General features: G+C 37.8%; 1 protein-coding gene across 3 annotated transcripts in view; it reads left to right on the top strand.

Moving 5' to 3' along the window:
- Positions 1 to 21,013, top strand: part of bms1 (BMS1 ribosome biogenesis factor) — a 165,970-nt gene that overhangs the window by 68,773 nt on the left and 76,184 nt on the right. For all 3 annotated transcript variants that reach the window (XM_069885875.1, XM_069885876.1, XM_069885877.1), the window contains exons 7-8: positions 258 to 379; positions 4,314 to 4,507. In XM_069885875.1, the coding sequence (XP_069741976.1) occupies positions 258 to 379; positions 4,314 to 4,507 (316 nt within the window). The remainder of the gene's footprint in view (positions 1 to 257; positions 380 to 4,313; positions 4,508 to 21,013) is intronic.

Consider the following 21,013-nt stretch of genomic DNA (forward strand, 5'->3'; position numbering starts at 1 on the left):
AGGTGTAGATTAATTGGGTATAAAATGAGCTGCATGGACTCATAGGGCTGATTGACCTGTTACAGTGCTATATGTCTAATTTAATTTTTAAAATTTAATTTAAAACATTATATTCCAGTTAGCCAATCCTAAGAGATCATGATTTAATATCTTCATTAAAATTCTGTGAAATGTGTAATCCAACCAGACTTCTCAAATATGACCATTACATGGAAATGATGATTTTAAATGAGAAAATAATATTGCTGGTGTTTCAGAATGGAAGATCTGACCAACCCAGAGGAAGTGCGAGTAAATCGGAAGTGCGACCGTAGAATTTCAATGTATGGATACCTTCGTGGGACGTACCTCAAGGATAACAGTCATGTTCATGTACCTGGTAATATACTGATCAAAGGAATTGCATGTGGCTTCTCTCCATCGATATAGTGGCCCATGATTTTGGTACAATTCCACTGTGGCTAGTGAAGTGAGTTGGTTACTCATGGAGTTGTTTTGTATAGATAAAACCATCGATGATGATCAACATGTCTATCTTCACCCATCCCACCACCCTGGCTGGCATGTTATTTGTGTCCTGCCTCCAGCACCTCCTCCAGATACCAAGTACTTTTTGTATGGAAAAACATCCTTCAGTTCCCTTACAAACTTCCCTCGCTTTAAACACATTCCTTCACCACACCATGTGAAACGGACTATGGTCATCTCCCCTTTTTATACCTCTCATCATTATTAACTTCTATTATGTTACCTCTCATTTGCCTTCTCTTCAGGGAAAACAGGCCCAGCATCTTCAATTTCACCTTGATACACAAGCCCTTCAATCCAGGCAACATCCTTGTGTCTGTTTCATGCACCCTCTCTCGCTTAATCATGCCCCTCCTGTGATGTGCATTCAGTCCTTCAAAGTGCAACCTGGCCATTCCAACTCTTGTACTTAATGCCTTGGCTAATGAAGGCAATCTCAGTTCCCATTTTCAGGGAATTATCTACATGTATTCCAAGGTCTCTCTGTCCAGCGCTGCACCCCAGCACTATGTACACTCTACCCTGGTTTAACTTTCAAAGATGCATCCTTTTCCACTTGTATGAGTTAAATTCTGCCCACTTTTTCAGTTAATCTAGATTCTGTTATAACCTTTTTCACGGCTCACTATTACTCATTATTCATTCAAGAGATGTGCACTTTGCAGGTTCAGACATTATTTAATTGGGCTTGAGAAGGTGGTGACGAGCTGCCTTCTTGGACCACAGCAGTCACATGAAGAAGGGAGTTCCTGGATTTTAACCCGGTGATGGTGAAGGGATGACCAAGTGTTTCCAGAACCAGATAGTGTGAGGTCAGACGGCAATTTCCATTTGGTGCTGCTGTTGTTTGTGCTGGTAGTCATGGTAGTTTGAAGGCACTGTCCATGGAGCCTCCGTGAGTTGCTGCCATGCATCCTGTCGTTTGTGCAGTGGTTCTGAATTTTTTCGGTCTAAGGCCCACCTGGCTTCCAGCCTAACATGCCATAGCCCACTAGTGGCGATGACTGAGCAATATTTTCAAGTAAAAAACGTTTTTAAAGTTCCACATGGAGACACACTCACCCACCACTGGGTCAAGACCCACTGGTTGAGAAACACTATTAGTACAAACTGCATCTAGTGTGGTGTTGGTGAATGGTTGGAGTACGAATGCCGATGTAGTGGGCTTCTGTGTCCTGTATAGCATCAAGCTTGTTGAGTGTTCTTAAATAAACTGCACACATTCAGGCAAGTAGAGAATGTTCCATCATACTTCTGACTTGAACCTTGTAGATGGTGAGTAACTTGTAGGGAGTTATGATTTCTAGCCTCATGTCTCATGATTTCTAGCCTTTGACATAGTATTGTAGCTCCTCCAGTGCAGTTTCTGGCCAATGGTAATCCTTAGGATACTGATGGAGATTCTGTTAGTGTCATTGAGTGTCAGGAAATTAATGCTTTTTTTCCTTTTGTTGGATATGGCCATTGCCTGACACTTGTGTTCTGTGGATGTTACTTGTACCCATTAGCCTGGCCTGGATGTTGTCCAGGTCTGCATGTGGGTGTGGACTGCTTCATAATCTTAAGTGCTCAAATAGTGTGGAACATTGAGCTATTATCAGCAAAAATTCCTCCTTCTGACCTTGTAATTAGAGGAAGATCAGTGATGAACTAGCTGAAGATGGTTGGCTTTAAGAAGTGACTCTGGGGAAACTCCTTGGAGAGGATTTACAAGCATTTAGAGATGTATAGTTTTCTTGGGAATAATCAGAATGGCTTTGTGCTTCACAAACATGATTGAGTTTTTTGAGGAATTAACAAAATAAATTGATTAAGGTAGGGCAGTGGATGTGGTGAATATGGATTTTAGTAAGGCATTTTGCAAGGTCCCTTATAGTAGACTCATTCAGAAAGTCATGAGACTTTCGTGAGATCCATGAAACATTGTCTGTGTGGATTCAAAATTGGGTTGTCTGCAGAAAGCAGAGTGTAGTAGTGTATTCTATCTGGCATCGCTGACCAGTGGAATTACAGTTTGTGATTTTTATAAATGACCTGGACGAAGAAATAGAGTAAGTTTGCAGATGACATGAAGGTTGCAGGTATTGTGGATAGTGTAGAAGGTCGTCGTAGGTTACAACAAGATCCAGAGTTGGGCAGAAAAGGTAGAGTTCAATCTGGATGTGTGAAGTGATGCATTTTTAATGGTTAATGCAGGATTATTAGTGTGGAAGAACAGAATGACCTTGGGGTCCAAATCCTTAGATCTCTCAAGTTTGCTGCACAGGTTGATAGGGTAGTTAAGAAGGTTTATGGTATGCTATTGTAAATCTTCTCTGAACTCTCCAATGCCAGTACATCCTTTCTTAAATAAGGTGAACAAAACTGTATCCTGTACTCCAAGTGAGGCCTCACCAGCGCTTTTATGAAGCCTCAACATTGAGGCTCTTGTATCCCTGCTCTTGTATCCTTAACATAAAAGTACCAGCATTGCATTCGCCTTCTTCACCACAGACTCAACCTGGAGGTTGACCTTTAGGGTATCCTGCACACGGAACTTAGAATTTTCCCCTCAACTTTTCTTTGTATCATCTGCAAACTTGGCCACAAGGCCATTTATTCCGCAATCAAATCATTAACAAACAATGTAAAAAGAAGTGGCCCCAACACCAATCCCTGCGGAACCCCACTGGTAACTGGTTGCCAACCACTCTGTTTCCTGCCGATCAGCCTATGCTCTACCCATGTTAGTATCTTTCCTGTAATTCCATGGGCTCTCATCTTGTGAAGTAGCCTCATGTGTGGCACCTTGTCAAAGGCCTTTTGAAAGTCATCAGGCCTGCTTGTGGTTTCCACAAAAAAGTTACAGTAGGTTTGTCAGGCAAGATGTTCACATAAGGAAACAGTTCACATGCTGACTTTAGCCTAATCTTGAAATACACCTCTAGGTACTCTGTAACCTCATTCTTGAACATCGACTCCAACAACTTCCCAACCACCTTAGGCTAACTGGTCGATAATTTCCTCTCTGCTGCCTCTCTTCCTTTTTAAATAGTGGCATATCCTTTACAATTTTCCAGCCCTCTGGAGTCATACCAGAAACCATTGATTCTTTGAAGATCATTAGTCATGCTGCCACAATCTCTATAGCTACTTCTATTGGAACCCAAGGATGAATTCCATCTGGTCCCGAGACTTATCTACTCGTAGACCTTTCAGTTTCCCAAGCCCCTTCTCTGGTGACCATGACTGCACTCGTCTCTCTTCTGTGACACCCTTAGATAGTTAGGTGCTCTGCTAATGTCTTCCACAGTGAAGACTGATGCAAGATACTCAGTTCATCTCCATCTTCTTGTCTCCCATTACAATTTCTCCAGGATCATTTTCTATTACTATATTTACTCTCTTTTTTTTACTCTTAATATACATGCTTTTACTTTCTTCAAAAAATATCTTTTCTGATATTATTTGCGAGCTTCCTTTTTGAAACATCCTTTCCTCTAATGATCTTAGTTGCCTTCTGGAAACTGGATCTCAAGTTTTCATGATGAGATGGGGTAAAATGGAAAGGCATTTTCCTTCATCTTTTCCCTTTCCTCTTCCTATAAAGTATTTTTGTTATTCCTGTTCAATGAAGCATGAGTACTTGTATCTTTCTTTAGTTTTTCTTAAATGTCGTGAACCATCAAACCTTTATAAATGCACTGCTGGCATTTGTTCTTTACCTATCCATTTGCAATCTGATCTCTTAGATTCAAACATAGATTGATTTGCATGCAGTCTGACAGTTTACTTCTTCCATTTAGGTGTCGGTGACTTCGTGGTGAATAAAGTCAACTTCCTTTCCGATCCCTGTCCCCTTCCTGAGCAGCTGAAGAAACGGTCGTTGAATGAGAAGGAGAAATTGATCTATGCCCCAATGTCTGGTGTTGGGGGTGTTATTTATGATAAAGATGCTGTGTATATTGATTTGGGCGGAAGCCATGCACATAAAGATGAGGTAACGTGATACACTAATTTCTCGTGTTTCTTTTGCCGATTTTCTTTTCTCTTCTAAGGTGTTTTAATGGTTGCTCTCAGTCCATTGGTTTCAAGGAATGAGCGAGATTAAGCATCCTTTTTACGAGCGGGGGGGGGGTCATCATAATTGATTATGGATTCACGGGAAATTTAGATTCATTTGGCCCATTGTCTCTGCTTGTTGGGAAAAAACTGTAACTTTGCCTCATCCCACTATTCAAACTGTTGTGGGGGTCTGAATCTGCAGTTGTGAATTTCATTCCTCCAAGTTCAATAAAACCCCTCTTATCCGCAATTGAAACCACCGGCAGTTTCGAGCAACCAGCAAAAAAAAAATTGTGGAAAATAAATAGTCCATCATTGAAATAGAAAGTGTCCTTTTGAACAACAATGCCATAGTGAAACCCTTTTCTCAGTTTGTACTGTAGGCACATGCTCATCAGTCAGCTCTATTTCAGATGTTTTACAGAACATTTGTACGAATCAATTATTCCAGTGCTTGATTTCACTTTCCCCTGAAACCCAGCTATGGTTGCTGCTCCAGGGAGGAGTTTTACACAGGCTTGATGGTTTCTCAGAGTGAGGGAGACAGGTGACTGCATCTTTTCTAGTTCCATAGTAAGACGGGCCTATTTTGTTGTGGGTTGAGAGAATGTGCTCTTTAGACTTGGGGCCTCTATGTGCCTCCAGTATACAGTCTGAAAGTTGTTGGTGCTATTGGGAATGTTTGTCTTGCAATCTGAACCATTGTAGACCAGGGTCCACTTTCTCCAGAAAGTTTTGAAGGTGGCGCTGTCTGTAAGGAGTTTGTGCATTCTCTCTGAGTTTGCGTGGGTTTTGTCCAGGTGCTCTGGTTTCTTCCAGAGGGAGAGGAAGATGCCGTCAGGTTGGAGACTGCCAATAAGGAAAACAAGCTGCTGTCCCTCCAATTTGTGGGCGGCAGCACAGTAGCCTGTGGACAGATAAGTTGTATGAGAATTGGAATTGAAGTGGCAGGACACTGCGAGGTCTTTGCTATTATGGGAGACAGAGCAAACGTTCTCCACAAAGCGATGTCTCAGTCTGCGACCTGTCTTCCCAATGGCGAGCCTGCATGGGGGGCATTAGATGCAGTAAAATACAGATTTACAGGAGAAATGTTGCCTCACCATATTAATCACTTGGATTGCCATCTTAGACTTCTTAATTACTCTTGGGTACTTATCCAATAAAGGCTCCAACACCACATTCAAATCTCCCCCAATCATCACATTAGAGTTCAATTGTCCAAGTAATAAAGACATATCCACAACAAAAGATGTATCCTCAACATTAAGAGCATAAACATCAAGCAAAGTCCATGCTTCATTAAAGATTGTACAATTTAATTTTAATAATCTTCCACCATTTTTCTCTTCATTCTGTAACTGAAATGGTAGCTTATGTACCAAAATTGCCACACCTTTTGCCTTAGAATTAGCTGAAGATGGTTGGTTTTATAATTATATATATATATATGTGTGTGTGTGTGTGTGTGTGTGTGTGTGTATATATATGTATATATAGATATAAATTAATTATTTAAAAAAGATAATAAAAAAAAAGCTTCACTCCCTAACCCAAAAATTAAAAAGAAAAAAAAAACAGGTTGGAGGTCACAATTACCTCCTCCTGTTTAAACCGCCTAATGCGGTAACTTCCCCAAAAATATTGGGTGTGAGATAACTCACACGCAGCTGATGACTTCTGGAAATTGGTGCCCACCCAGTTCCCTCTCCCAACTCTATTTAAAATCTTCTCAACAAAAAATAATTAATTTTTTTTTAAATCAACTTTGCCATTTCTTCCAGAAATCAGATTCCCTTCTTGCATCTCTGCCCTCTTTGGAGACCGTGGAGGACTACGCCGTTCCTGGAATTGCGTAATTGGTAAAGACTGAGCAAAATCCATAGCTTCTTTAGAATTATCAAAGAACTTTGGTTGATAACCATCCTGAAAAATCTTCAGTACCGCAGGGTATCTAAATGTTGCCTTATATCCTTTTTTCCACAATAATTCTTTCACAGAATTAAATTCACGTCGTTGAAACATAATTTCCTGACTCAAATCCGGATAGAAGAAAACACGATTACTCTGAACCATCAAAGGAGATCTGTTTTGCTGTGCATTTCTAATAGCCATACGTAAAATAGTCTCTCTATCACAGTAATTTAAACAGCGAACCAGAACAGGTCTTGGATTCTGTCTTGAAAAAGGTCTCCTTCTCAAAGCTCTATGAGCCCATTCCAATATTAAACCTTCAGGAAACTTATCTTGTCCCAACACTTGTGGAATCCATTCAGTGAAAAATTTTCTTGGATCTGGCCCTTCTATGCTTTCTGGCAAGCCGACAATTTTCACATTATTCCGTCTGGATTGGTTCTCCAAATAATCAACCTTTTTTGCTAAATTTTTATTCTGAATCTGTAACGTTTCAATTGTTTTATTCACATCTTGCAATTGATCTTGTACATCAGATAATCCTTGATCACACATCTCAAGTCTTTCAATAGTTTCAACTTTAAAAGCTCCATAATCAGCCATCTGTTGAGTATTGACATCCACCAATGCATTAATCTTAGAAATAAGATTATTCATAGAATCACCTAAATGCATCATTGAAGAAAATATCTTATGTTCAAGACTCTTGAAAAGTATATCAACATCAGTAGATCCAGACATGGTGGGATTCTGCTGTTCTTGGGGAATCAGAGGACCTTCTATCCCTTCTTTTAATTTAGTAGCTTTTCTTGCAGTTTGACTCCGTGTAAGAACCCCTGCCACAGACCCCCCAGAAGTGTCAGGAGGCTGATGATCAGGGTTATCTTTGATCCAAACCTTCTTTAAAGGCTTCGTTACGTCAGTATCTGGAAGAGCTGTTGTAACTGATGGTATAGCAGTCAAATAACAACTCTTTAACTCTCCAACTGGTGGCGCCCCAGCTAATTCAGCAGTCAAAGTCTCAGTAACAGTAGACGTTGTTTGAAATACTGGCATCCGGCCAGCCCTTTGTTCTAAAGGCTGTTGGAAACGACCTTCAGAAAGACTTACGGATTCAGAGCGGAGCTCCAAGGCCAAATTCTTCGCTTCTTTTCCTGGATCCATTTCACGCTGAGTCGTGGCTTTTTGTAAACAAGCAGGCTCAAATAATTTTGGAAAATATAATTTTTTAACAATCTGTTGATGTTTCCTTTTACTTTTTTTTAACAAATGTACCATTAGGTATTAATTCAACACCTCATACTATTTATAAACTTTTTAAAAAAGTTTTAGCGGGCACTTAAAGACAAAACAATAAGTTAGAGTCAGGAGAGGACTGGAAGGCATGTCTGTTCCTTACGCCATCTTGCCACGCCTGTTGGGGCTTAAAAATATATCTATTGCTCATCAAATGAAGGATAGCGCTGGAATTACCCGTTCTCCGGAAGAAGGTGCGTGTTCCCAAGAAGTTCCCAAGAAGCCTTTCGATTTCAATGGAGGGAGCACACAGGAAGACGACTCCATTGTTGGAAATGCATCAGGTAGCATTTCAATCTGAAGAAATCGTTTTTATTCGTGAATTGATGAAAAAACAACGAGATTTAAGGGGGAGACCAGCGGCGACTCCCTGAGGATGTCGGAGTGCCATCACTGGGAGTCCAGACCCCCAGTAAACTTTTTAAATGTCTTCTGTTAAGTTGCAGCAGGAGCTGCAGTTACCTTCTTCTGTCACTATTGCAGAGATGAGCTTTACTGAATCACAATTGAAGGCAGCTATTCAAGCTGTTATAAAACCTGGAATGGATTTGTTGACATCTCAAATGAATGAAATGGTTCAAATGAATGCTGTTATGAGATCGGAATTAAATATGGTTAAAGCACGTGTGGATGCATCTTATGAAGAATTTTTAAAATTTCAGACTGCTTATTTGGACTGTAAACAACAAGTGACTTCTAACACAGAAAAAATATTGAAGGTAGAAAAATCAGTCATAGAATTAGGAGAACGTGAGAAGGAGCTAGAAAGAAAAATAGATTATTTGGAAATTCAAAGCAGAAGGAATAATGCGAAAATTGTTGGTTCGCCAGAAGGTATAGAAGGACAAGATCCTCTTTGTTTTTTTAAAGACTGGATTCCGCAAATATTAGGGCAAGAATTTTTCTCTGGGGGATTGGCACTGGAAAGAGTCCACAGAGCTTTAAGAAGAACACCCTCAGCTGGTTAACCACCGAGACCGATAATAATTCGATGTTTGAGTTATTTGGATAGAGAAGCAATACTTCGACTTGCAGTACAAAATGCAAGACGACACACCCCATTATTGATTCAGGAGTTTTTTTTATCCTGATCTGAGGCAAGAGGTCATTCAACGTCAACGTCGATTCAATCTAGTTAAAGAAGTTTTGTGGCGTAAAGGTTATAAGTCTACTTTTCGTTACCCTGCAGTGTTGAAGGTGTTTTATGGAGACTATCAATTTCGGTTTTTTTGAAACTGATCGTGAAGCAATGATTTTTGCTGATTCATTGCCAGATATAAGAGGACAAAGACGTAGTCCACCATTATCTCCTAAAGAAAAATCTGGTTGCTCTGGAAACGGAAGAAATGGCAGAAATGGGAATGGAAAGAGTCTACCTCCTTCTGAAATGGGATCTTCGAGATTGGAATTCTCTGGATAAAAAAGAATTTTTTAAATTTTTTCTTTTGTTATTATGAGATTTTCATGTTACTGACTGGCTGGGGAGGGCGAGATGTGCACTAAGTTCTTTACTAGTCATCAGCCACTGGTGGGTGACCCACACCCAATTTTTGTTTAGGCGATTACTACCTTTTGGTAGTTTTTTTTTGGGGGGGGGAACTTTCATTTTTTTCTTTATTATTTTTTATTCTTATTTTTTTTTTAGTTTTTAATTTGTGATTTTTTTTTATTGGAGGGCCTATATATGTTGATTTGAGTTTCTATATAAAGATATTATTGGTATTTAGTTGAGGCTTGCAACTTTTAATGTTCGAGGATTAAATAGTACGATTAAACGTATTAAGAAAATGAAAATTGATATTAGCTTTTTACAAGAAACACATTTGAATGTGAAGGAAAGCGCAAAATTAAAAAGGGACTGGGTTGGGCATGTACATTCATTTAATTCAAGAGCTAAAGGCGTAACAATTTTGGTACATAAAAATTTATCTTTTGAATTACAATCAATGGAGGAAAAGGCAGGATGTATTCTTAAATTGAACTGTAAGATTTTTAGTGAATTTTGGACTTTACTTAACATTTATGGTCCAAATGCAGATGATGAAGTATTTATTTTGGATGCATTTTTATGTTTGGGTCAGGCGAATGATAATATTTTAGTTGGTGGTGATTTTAATTGTGTTTTGGAACCTTTATTAGATAAATCTCCAAAGAAAGTTAAAAAATCCAAGATGGCAATTCAGGTTCAAGCATTGATGAAAGATCTTAATTTAGTAGATATTTGGAGACATCATAATCCGACAGAGAAAGATATTTCATTTTATTCATCTCTTTTTTTTTTTCTTTGGCTTGGCTTCGCGGACGAAGATTTATGGAGGGGGTAAAAAGACCACGTCAGCTGCAGGCTCGTTTGTGGCTCACAAGTCCGATGCGGGACAGGCAGACACGATTGCAGCGGTTGCAAGGGAAAATTGGTTGGTTGGGGTTGGGTGTTGGGTTTTTCCTCCTTTGCCTTTTGTCAGTGAGGTGGGCTCTGCGGTCTTCTTCAAAGGAGGTTGCTGCCCGCCAAACTGTGAGGCGCCAAGATGCACGGTTTGAGGCGTTATCAGCCCACTGGCAGTGGTCAATGTGGCAGGCACCAAGAGATTTCTTTAGGCAGTCCTTGTACCTTTTCTTTGGTGCACCTCTGTCACGGTGGCCAGTGGAGAGCTCGCCATATAATACGATCTTGGGAAGGCGATGGTCCTCCATTCTGGAGACGTGACCCATCCAGCGCAGCTGGATCTTCAGCAGCGTGGACTCGATGCTGTCGACCTCTGCCATCTCGAGTACTTCGACGTTAGGGGTGTAAGCGCTCCAATGGATGTTGAGGATGGAGCGGAGACAACGCTGGTGGAAGCGTTCTAGGAGCCGTAGGTGTTGCCGGTAGAGGACCCATGATTCGGAGCCGAACAGGAGTGTGGGTATGACAACGGCTCTGTATACGCTTATCTTTGTGAGGTTTTTCAGTTGGTTGTTTTTCCAGACTCTTTTGTGTAGTCTTCCAAAGGCGCTATTTGCCTTGGCGAGTCTGTTGTCTATCTCATTGTCGATCCTTGCATCTGATGAAATGGTGCAGCCGAGATAGGTAAACTGGTTGACCGTTTTGAGTTTTGTGTGCCCGATGGAGATGTGGGGGGGCTGGTAGTCATGGTGGGGAGCTGGCTGATGGAGGACCTCAGTTTTCTTCAGGCTGACTTCCAGGCCAAACATTTTGGCAGTTTCCGCAAAGCAGGACGTCAAGCGCTGAAGAGCTGGCTCTGAATGGGCAACTAAAGCGGCATCATCTGCAAAGAGTAGTTCACGGACAAGTTTCTCTTTTGTCTTGGTGTGAGCTTGCAGGCGCCTCAGATTGAAGAGACTGCCATCCGTGCGGTACCGGATGTAAACAGCGTCTTCATTGTTGGGGTCTTTCATGGCTTGGTTCAGCATCATGCTGAAGAAGATTGAAAAGAGGGTTGGTGCGAGAACACAGCCTTGCTTCACGCCATTGTTAATGGAGAAGGGTTCAGAGAGCTCATTGCTGTATCTGACCCGACCTTGTTGGTTTTCGTGCAGTTGGATAATCATGTTGAGGAACTTTGGGGGACATCCGATGCGCTCTAGTATTTGCCAAAGCCCTTTCCTGCTCACGGTGTCGAAGGCTTTGGTGAGGTCAACAAAGGTGTTGTAGAGTCCTTTGTTTTGTTCTCTGCACTTTTCTTGGAGCTGTCTGAGGGCAAAGACCATGTCAGTGGTTCCTCTGTTTGTGCGAAAGCCGCACTGTGATTCTGGGAGAATATTCTCGGCGACACTAGGTATTATTCTATTTAGTAGAATCCTAGCGAAGATTTTGCCTGCAATGGAGAGCAACGTGATTCCCCTGTAGTTTGAGCAGTCTGATTTCTCGCCTTTGTTTTTGTACAGGGTGATGATGGTGGCATCACGAAGATCCTGATGCAGTTTACCTTGGTCCCAACAAAGCTTGAAAAACTCATGCAGTTTGGCATGCAGAGTTTTGCCGCCAGCCTTCCAGACTTCTGGGGGGATTCCATCCATACCTGCTGCTTTGCCACTTTTCAGTTGTTCGATTGCTTTATATGTCTCATCCAGGGTGGGAACCTCATCCAGCTCTAGCCTTAGGGGCTGTTGAGGGAGCTGGAGCAGGGCGGAATCTTGGACTGAGCGGTTGGCACTGAAAAGAGATTGGAAGTGTTCTGACCATCGGTTGAGGATGGAGATCTTGTCGCTGAGGAGGACTTTGCCGTCTGAGCTGCGCAGCTGGCTTTGGACTTGGGGTGAGGGGCCGTACACAGCCTTTAGAGCCTCGTAGAAACCCCTGAAGTCGCCAATGTCCGCGCTGAGCTGTGTTCGTTTGGCGAGGCTAGTCCACCACTCATTTTGGATCTCCCGGAGTTTGCGCTGAAGATGGCTGCATGCGCGACGGAAGGCTTGTTTCTTCTCTGGACAGGACGGCTTTGTAAGGTGTTGGGTTTTTCCTTTATTAGATAAATCTCCAAAGAAAGTTAAAAAATCCAAGATGGCAATTCAGGTTCAAGCATTGATGAAAGATCTTAATTTAGTAGATATTTGGAGACATCTTAATCCGACAGAGAAAGATATTTCATTTTATTCATCTAGAGATGAATCATTTTCAAGGATTGACTTCTTTTTAGTATTGGCACATTTACAAGGGAAAATACAACAAGCAGAATATAAAAGTAGGGTGATTTCAGATCATTCTTTGTTATATTTTACATATGAAACCTGATAAAATTCAAATAACTTATCGTTGGAGATTTAATACAATGTTAAAAAATATGGAATTTATTGATTTTTTGAAGAAAACTAATTTTTTTTTAAAGAAAATTCTAAATCTGTTTGCATTATGGGATGCTATGAAAGCCTATTTGAGAGGACAAATAATTAGTTATACTTCTAAAATAAAAAAAGAATCGATTAAATCAGAGTCTTGAATTAGAGAAACGGATCGATGAGTTAGGAAAGAAATTTCAGAAAGATGCTACAGAAGATCAGAAAATCAAATTATCTAGACTGAAATTGAAATATAATACTTTGCAATCTTATCAATTTGAATGTGTGATTAATAGGACTAAACAACGATATTACGACTGGGGAGAGAAAGCACATAAGGTATTGGCATGGCAATTAAAGAAGGAACAGATAGCGAAGACTATTAATGCTGTTAGACGGAATTCTTTTATTTCTTATAAATCTAGTGAGATTAATGATAAATTTTTTTCATTTTATAAAAAGTTATATACATCTGAAGGAAAACAGGAAACTGGATCGATTGATTTTTTTTTTAATCATAGCTGAATTTAGAGGATGGAGATATACAGGAGTTAGAAGAACCATTTACTGATTTGGAAATTAAAATGCCGAATGGTAAATCGCCTGGCGATGATGGATTCTCGGTTGAATTTTATAAAAAATTTTTATGATGATTTATCCTACAGTGTTTGGGGATGTATTACGTCAAGTTGGAGAACATTATGAATTAGCTGAGTCTTGTTCTAGTGCTTTAATTATAGTAATTCCTAAAAAAGATAGCGATCCTTTGCAAGTATCTTCATATAGACCAATTACGTTGCTAAATGTAGATTATAAAATAATAGCTAAAATATTAGCGAAAAGATTGGCTAAACTTTTAACAAAGTTGATTCATATTGATCAAACAGGTTTTATAAAGAATATATATGCTTCAGATAACATTTTGCGCGTGATTAGTTTGATTAATAGATTTCGACAATCTTTAGATCTTTCGAAGGTGATATCCTTAGATGCAGAAAAAGCATTTGATAGAGTTGAATGGAACTTTTTGTTTAAAGTTTTGGAGAAATTCAGGTTTGGTCCTTTTTTTTATTGGTTGGATTAGGGCTCTATATAGTAAACCGGTAGCTGGAGTATTGACGAATGGTTTGATTTCGGAACCCTTTAAGCTATCTTGATCAACTCGTTATGGTTGTCCTTTATCACCGGCTTTGTTTGTATTAGTGATTGAACCTTTAGCACAATTGATAAGACAAAATACACAGATACAAGGTATGAAAGTTTTAGATGAGGAATATAAAATTAATTTATTTGCTGATGATGTATTGGTGTATTTAATAAACTCAGCTCAGTCACTTTTGCACTTGAAGGAGTGTTTAATACAATATGGATGACTTTCTGGATATAAAGTTAACTGGGAAAAAAGTGAAATATATGGGGGTGTGGCAAGATGGCATAAGGAACAGACATGCCTTCCAGTCCTCTCCTGACTCTAACTTATTGTTTTGTGTTTAAGTGCCCGTTAAAACTTTTTTTAAAAGTTTTTAAATAGTATGAGATGTTGAATTAATACCTAATGGTACATTTGTTTAAAAAAAAGTAAAAGGAAACATCAACAGATTGTTAAAAAATTATATTTTCCGAAATTATCTGAGCCTGCTTGTTAACAAAAAGCCACGACTCAGCGTGAAATGGATCCAGGAAAACAAGCGAAGAATTCGGCCTTGGAGCTCCGTTCTGATTCCGTAGGTCTTTCTGAAGGTCGTTTTCAGCTGCTTTTAGAACAAAGGGCTGGCCGGATGCCAGTATTTCAAACAACGTCTACTGAGACTTTGACTGCTGAATTAGCTGGGGCGCCACCAGTTGGAGAGTTAAAGAGTTGTTATTTGACTGCTATACCACCAGTTATATCAGCTCTTTCAGATACTGATGTAACGAAGCTTTTAAAGGAGGTTTGGATCAAAGATAACCCTGATCATCAGCCTCCTGATACTTCTGGGGGATCTGTGGCAGGGGCTCTTACACGGAGTCAAACTGCAAGAAAAGCTACTAAATTAAAAGAAGGGATAGAAGGTCCTCTGATTCCACAAGAACAGCAGAATCCCACCATGTCTGGATCTACTGATGTTGATATACTTTTCAAGAGTCTTGAACATAAGATATTTTCTTCAATGATGCATTTAGGTGATTCTATGAATAATCTTATTTCTAAGATTAATGCATTGGTGGATGTCAATACTCAACAGATGGCTGATTATGGAGCTTTTAAAGTTGAAACTATTGAAAGACTTGAGATGTGTGATCAAGGATTATCTGATGTACAAGATCAATTGCAAGATGTGAATAAAACAATTGAAACGTTACAGATTCAGAATAAAAATTTAGCAAAAAAGTTTGATTATTTGGAGAACCAATCCAGACGGAATAATGTGAAAATTGTCGGCTTGCCAGAAAGCATAGAAGGGCCAGATCCAAGAAAATTTTTCACTGAATGGATTCCACAAGTGTTGGGACAAGATAAGTTTCCTGAAGGTTTAATATTGGAATGGGCTCATAGAGCTTTGAGAAGGAGACCTTTTTCAAGACAGAATCCAAGACCTGTTCTGGTTCGCTGTTTAAATTACTGTGATAGAGAGACTATTTTACGTATGGCTATTAGAAATGCACAGCAAAACAGATCTCCTTTGATGGTTCAGAGTAATCGTGTTTTCTTCTATCCGGATTTGAGTCAGGAAATTATGTTTCAACGACGTGAATTTAATTCTGTGAAAGAATTATTGTGGAAAAAAGGATATAAGGCAACATTTAGATACCCTGCGGTACTGAAGATTTTTCAGGATGGATATCAACCAAAGTTCTTTGATAATCCTAAAGAAGCTATGGATTTTGCTCAGTCTTTACCAATTACGCAATTCCAGGAACGACGTAGTCCTCCACGGTCTCCAAAGAGGGCAGAGCTGCAAGATGGGAATTTGATTTCTGGAAGAAATGGAAGAAACGGTGGTCGCAATGGCAAAGGAAACTCATTTAATAGATAAGGAACATTTGGAACTCAAACGTGAATGGGTTGGGCACGTTTTTTATTCTTTGTTTAATTCTAAGGCAAAAGGTGTGGCAATTTTGGTAGATAAGAATCTACCATTTTAGTTACAGAGTGAAGAGAAAAATGGTGGAAGATTATTAAAATTAAATTGTACAATCTTTAATGAGGCATGGACTTTGCTTGATGTTTATGCTCCTAATGTTGAGGATACAGCTTTTGTTGTGGATATGTCTTTATTACTTGGAAAATCGAACTCTAATGTGATATTGGGGGAGATTTGAATGTGGTGTTGGAGCCTTTATTGGATAAGTACTCAAGAGTAATTAAGAAGTCTAAGATGGCAATCCAAGTGATTAATATGATGGCAGATTTGAATTTAATTGATATTTAGCGAAGAGTTAATCCTACAGAGAAAGATTTTTCTTTTTATTCCTCGCGACATAATTCTTTTTCTAGAATTGATTATTTTTTAATATCAGCACATTTGCAGGATAGGGTTACATCTGTGGAGTATAAGGCTAGATTTGTTTCGGATCATTCATTATTATTATTAGAATATTTGAGTTCACAAGATGTTCAGAAAGCTTCAAGATGGAGATTTAATACTATGCTATTACGACGCAAATTTAATTCTGTGAAAGAATGGTTGTGGGAAAAAAAGACATAGGGCAACATTCAGGTATTCTGCGGTACTGAAGATTTTTTTGGATGGAAATTAGCCAAAATTCTTTGACAATCCTAAAGAGGTTATGGACTTTGCTTAGTCTCTACCAATCATGCAGTTTCAGGAACGATGTAGTCCTTTAAGGTCTCCAATGAGAGTAGATGTAAGGTGGTATCCAGATTTTTAAAAGAAATTGAAGCAATGGTGATCGAAGTTGATTTAAAAAAATAAATCTTTTTTTTTGAAAAGAGTTTAAATAGTTTAAATAATGATGATAGTTTAATGAAATGGGAGTTGGAAGAGGGAACTGGGTGGGCACTAGTTTCCAGAAGTCATCAGCTACCTGTGAGTTATCTCACACACAATATTTTGGGGGAGTTACCGCTTTGGGCGGTTTAAACAGGAGGAGGTAGTTGTGACCTCCGACCTGTTTTTTTTTCTTTTTAATTTTTGGGTTAAGAAATGAAGGTTTTTTTAATTATTTTTTTAAAATAAATAATTATTTTTTTTTACTCTTTTTGTTTTGATTGTAATTGAGAGGGAATTAGGTTTTTTTTCTCTCCTTTTTTTCTCTTTTTTTGGGGGGGTTTCTCTTTTTTCTTTTTTAAGAGGATGATGTCACAGAAGATAATAAGTCAAAAATTGAGGATGTTGAATTAGATAAAGAGGAAGATGAGGGGAAAGGTGATAAGTAGAAGAAAATTAAGTACAAATACATTGAGGGAGAAGAGTTTAATAAAATTAAGTTAATTTTGATAGAGAATTTTAAAGATGTTATAAATGAAGAATATGGAGAATTTTATAAGAGTTTGAACTTTTTCTTTTTTTTATATAAGGGGAGGGGAAGGGAATAAAAAGTTTATCTGATTGTTATTCTAAGGGATGTTTTTGTTCTCTCGATGAATTATAAAGGAAACTTGGTATTAATGGAAATTCTGTATTTATGTATAATTAATTATGATTTTTTGTATAACAGATTTGCGGTTGATATATGATTTTAATATTTGAATTTAGTTTTAAAGTGGATTTCATTTGATTTAAATATATGTTTAAGGGTATTATTTTAGTATTGATATTTTTTGTTGTTAAGTTTTATCCTTTTTTTCGTAAGTGGGTTTTTTTCTATTTTATTTACAACATTGTTAATTAATTCTTCACTCTTTATTTTGGGGGGAGGGTTGGATTAATTTTAAATTAGATGATTAATGTTGTGTTATAATTATTTGGGGGGTTAATTTGTGTAGTTTAATGATATAGTATTCTAATTTTTATAATCTTATTTTTTATTATTTCTTTAAATGTAATTTTTATTTTGTTCATGTCATAAAATTTTAAATAAAGTTTATATTTAAAAAAAAAGAAAAAAGTGAAATATTACCGGTAAGTGAAGGAGATTATTCAGTTTATAAGAATACTATTAATTTGAAGTGGATTGACCAAATTAAATATTTGGTTATAATTTTGTATGTTAATGATCAATCTTTATATAAATTAAATTATGCTCTGTAAATGAAAAAGATCAAAACTGATTTGATTAAATGGAAAGATTTACCTATTAATTTAATGGGAAGGATAAATACAATTAAGATGAATATCTTTCTGCACATACAATATCTGTTTCAATCTATTCCGTATTTACTTGATAAAATTTATTTTCGAGAGTAGCTTTGAATAAATTAACTTGGAGTTAATATGAGTTAGGGGGATTACGTTTACCACATTTTCAAAATTATTATGAAGCAGCCCAACTTAAATTTATTAGCTCATTGATGGATTTGGTATGGCCTCCTAGTTGAGCTAAAATTGAGATGGCAAGTATTTCTGAATTTGAAATACATCAATTTTTGTTTAGGTGGAATATGAATTTGTTACAACAATATAATGTGCCTATACTAAAACATTTAATGAAGTTATGGATAAAGAAAAATAAAATGATAGGTTCTAGGGGTAAATTATTGGCTTTGACTCCATTGTATAATAATCAACTTATTTATTTTTCAATACATAATCAAAGTTTATTGCATTGGAGGTGATTAAAGGTGTGAAAAATTTGGGTGATTGTTTTAAAGAGGGTAAGTTTTTATCTTTTAATCAGATGAGGGAAGATTTTGGTATTGATAAGAATTCTTTATTATCAAATTCGATCTTTGGTAAAAATGTTTATTTGGTAGATATATGATTTTACCCAAAATGACTAAATTTGAGACTTTGCTTATGAAGGTACCAGAAAAGGTGTATATTTCATCTATGTATCAAATATTACAGGATGGTTTGGATAAAAAGGGTTGGGATAGATCTAAAATTAAATGGGAAGTGGATATTGGTTTTATTTTTTATTGAAGAAGATTGGTTAGATATCTGTTATGATAGTGTAACTAGATTGATAAATGCACGTTATGCAATGATTAATTACAACTTTTTACATCAGTTATATTTAACACCTGAAAAATTTAAAAAATTATGATTTTAATTAATCAGATTTGTGTTTTAGATGTATTGATACGGTTGGAACTTTTTTTCTTGCTGTTTGGTCATGTATACATATACAATCTTTTTGGAAGAAAATTCAATTGTTTTTAGAATATCTGTAGAAGATTAAAATAGTTTTAGATCCAATAGTATTTTTATTGGGTAGTTTACAACCTCTGAAAGGTTTTGGATTAGATAAGTTCCAGATTGCTTTTGATTATTTGTGAAAAAATAATAGTATGTGGAAAGATACAAATATGATTGATATTAATAGATGGCATAATGAGATGAAATATTGCTTAATAATGGAAAAAAATATGTATGTTTCGCATGATAATTTTTTTATTAATAAGTGGCTGTTATACTCAGAATAATTACATTTCAATTTATATTGATAAGATTTTAATATGTATACTTAACTTTTTTTTAAATATTCTTTCTTTTTTCTTTTTTATGGCTCTCCTTAGGAGAGTTGGCTGAAGGGGTTTTTATATATATATATATATATTTATATATATATATATATATATATATATTTATATATATATATATATATATATATATTTATATATATTTATATATATATATATATATATAAAGTTCATGTATAATTGCTGTATTTGTCATATATTATTTGTTTTTTGAACGAATAAATAATGTTTTTTTTAAAAATTGCAGATGGAGAAGTCAGGGTAGGATGGTGAGTTAAGGTGAGATTAGAGGAAGTGCCAGTGAATCACTGCTTCATGTGGGTAGAAGGTTGGGCCCTGAATGGTGGGAAGAAAAAAGGCAAAAGGACAGGAGTAGCCAGTCTTGCAGTTGTGTGGGGAAAGTCATAAGATGGATAAATGTTAATGGGCAGAAAAGCTGTTGTGGATTTGGTGAATGGAAGGCCCTGTTTCTGTGTCAGACACTCGATGATGATTATGAAAGTTTGTTAGAAGTTTAGGTGTATACACATGCACCCAACTTCTTACTTACTACAGCCTCACAGGTACCCCAACTGTAAGAGGATGCATTCAATTATCACTTTCCAAGATAGTGCCAAGATAGAAAACGGTACATTCAGAGATACAGTTAGTGAAAGAAAAAAAGTGACTTTTCAGTATTTCAGAGAATATTTTTGTTGGTTATGGAATAGCTTGTGGTTAGAATAGAATGGGAAGGTTAATAAGCCTGTTGGTGGAAAAAAACCTAGAGGTACTGGTTGCCCCATTACAAGAAGGGCATGGAGGCTGGGACAGAAGAGGCTTACAGAAGAGGCTGGGACAGAAGAGGTTGCCTGGTTTGGAAGGTACGAGCTACGGAGAGAGGTTGGACAAATTTGTGTCGTTTCTCTGGAACGAAGAAGACTGAGGGGAGACCTGATCAAGATTTATAAAATCGTGAGAGGCGTTGATATGGTGGACGGTCAGAATCCCCCTCCCCATCCGCCACCACCCCCCCCCCCACCCCCCCAATGGTACCAGAGTCACACACTTAGAGGAGACCTAAATTAAAATTTTTAATTTCGACATACAGCACCGTAACAGCATTTTGACCCACGAGTCCATGCCTCCCAATTTGCCCCTAATTAACCTACACCATCAGTATGTTTTGAATGGTAGGAGGAAACTAGAGCCCCCAGAGAAAACCCACGCAGACAAAGGGAGAACAAATAAACTCCTTACAGAGAGCATGGGATTTGAACCCCGGTCTGGTCGATCCCTGGTGGTGTCAAGGGGCTAACTCCTACACCAACCCGTGCTGCCCTGTTTGAGGTTGGGAGAGGAAGTTTAAGGAGATGTAAGGGTCAAGTATTTCACACAGAGTGGTGGGTGCCTGGAATGAGCTACCAGTAGAGGAGGAAGCAGATACAATAGAGGTGTTTCAGGAGAAGATAGAGGGATATTTGTTGGGTTCAAGTAGCAGAGTTTTAGTTTGATTTGGACATTTTGGTCTGGTACAGACACATGGGGTTATGATCCTGTTCCTGTGATGTACTGTTCTAGGTTCTAAAACACATTTGGGATGTTCATGAATTGGAAAGTTTTGGAGGGATATGGGCCAAACATGGGATTAGCTACCAAGCTACCATCAACATTCAGTGTTCAATGAGAGGTTATTCTTATTTACATGAGTACAAGATACTGCATAAGAGATGCCAACTGCAACAGGAAACATTGAAATTGCCACTAATGCAGGATGTGAAAAGTGAGGATCCAAATTGTGCAGTGCACAAAGGTGTGGGAGAAACTCGGCAGGTCGCAGCATCCGCAGAAAGTAAAAGGCAGTTGGGTTTGTGGCCTGAGCCCTTCTTCCGG

This window comes from Narcine bancroftii, chromosome 6 (genome assembly GCF_036971445.1).
Source record: "Narcine bancroftii isolate sNarBan1 chromosome 6, sNarBan1.hap1, whole genome shotgun sequence".
Taxonomy (NCBI): Eukaryota; Metazoa; Chordata; class Chondrichthyes; order Torpediniformes; family Narcinidae; genus Narcine; species Narcine bancroftii.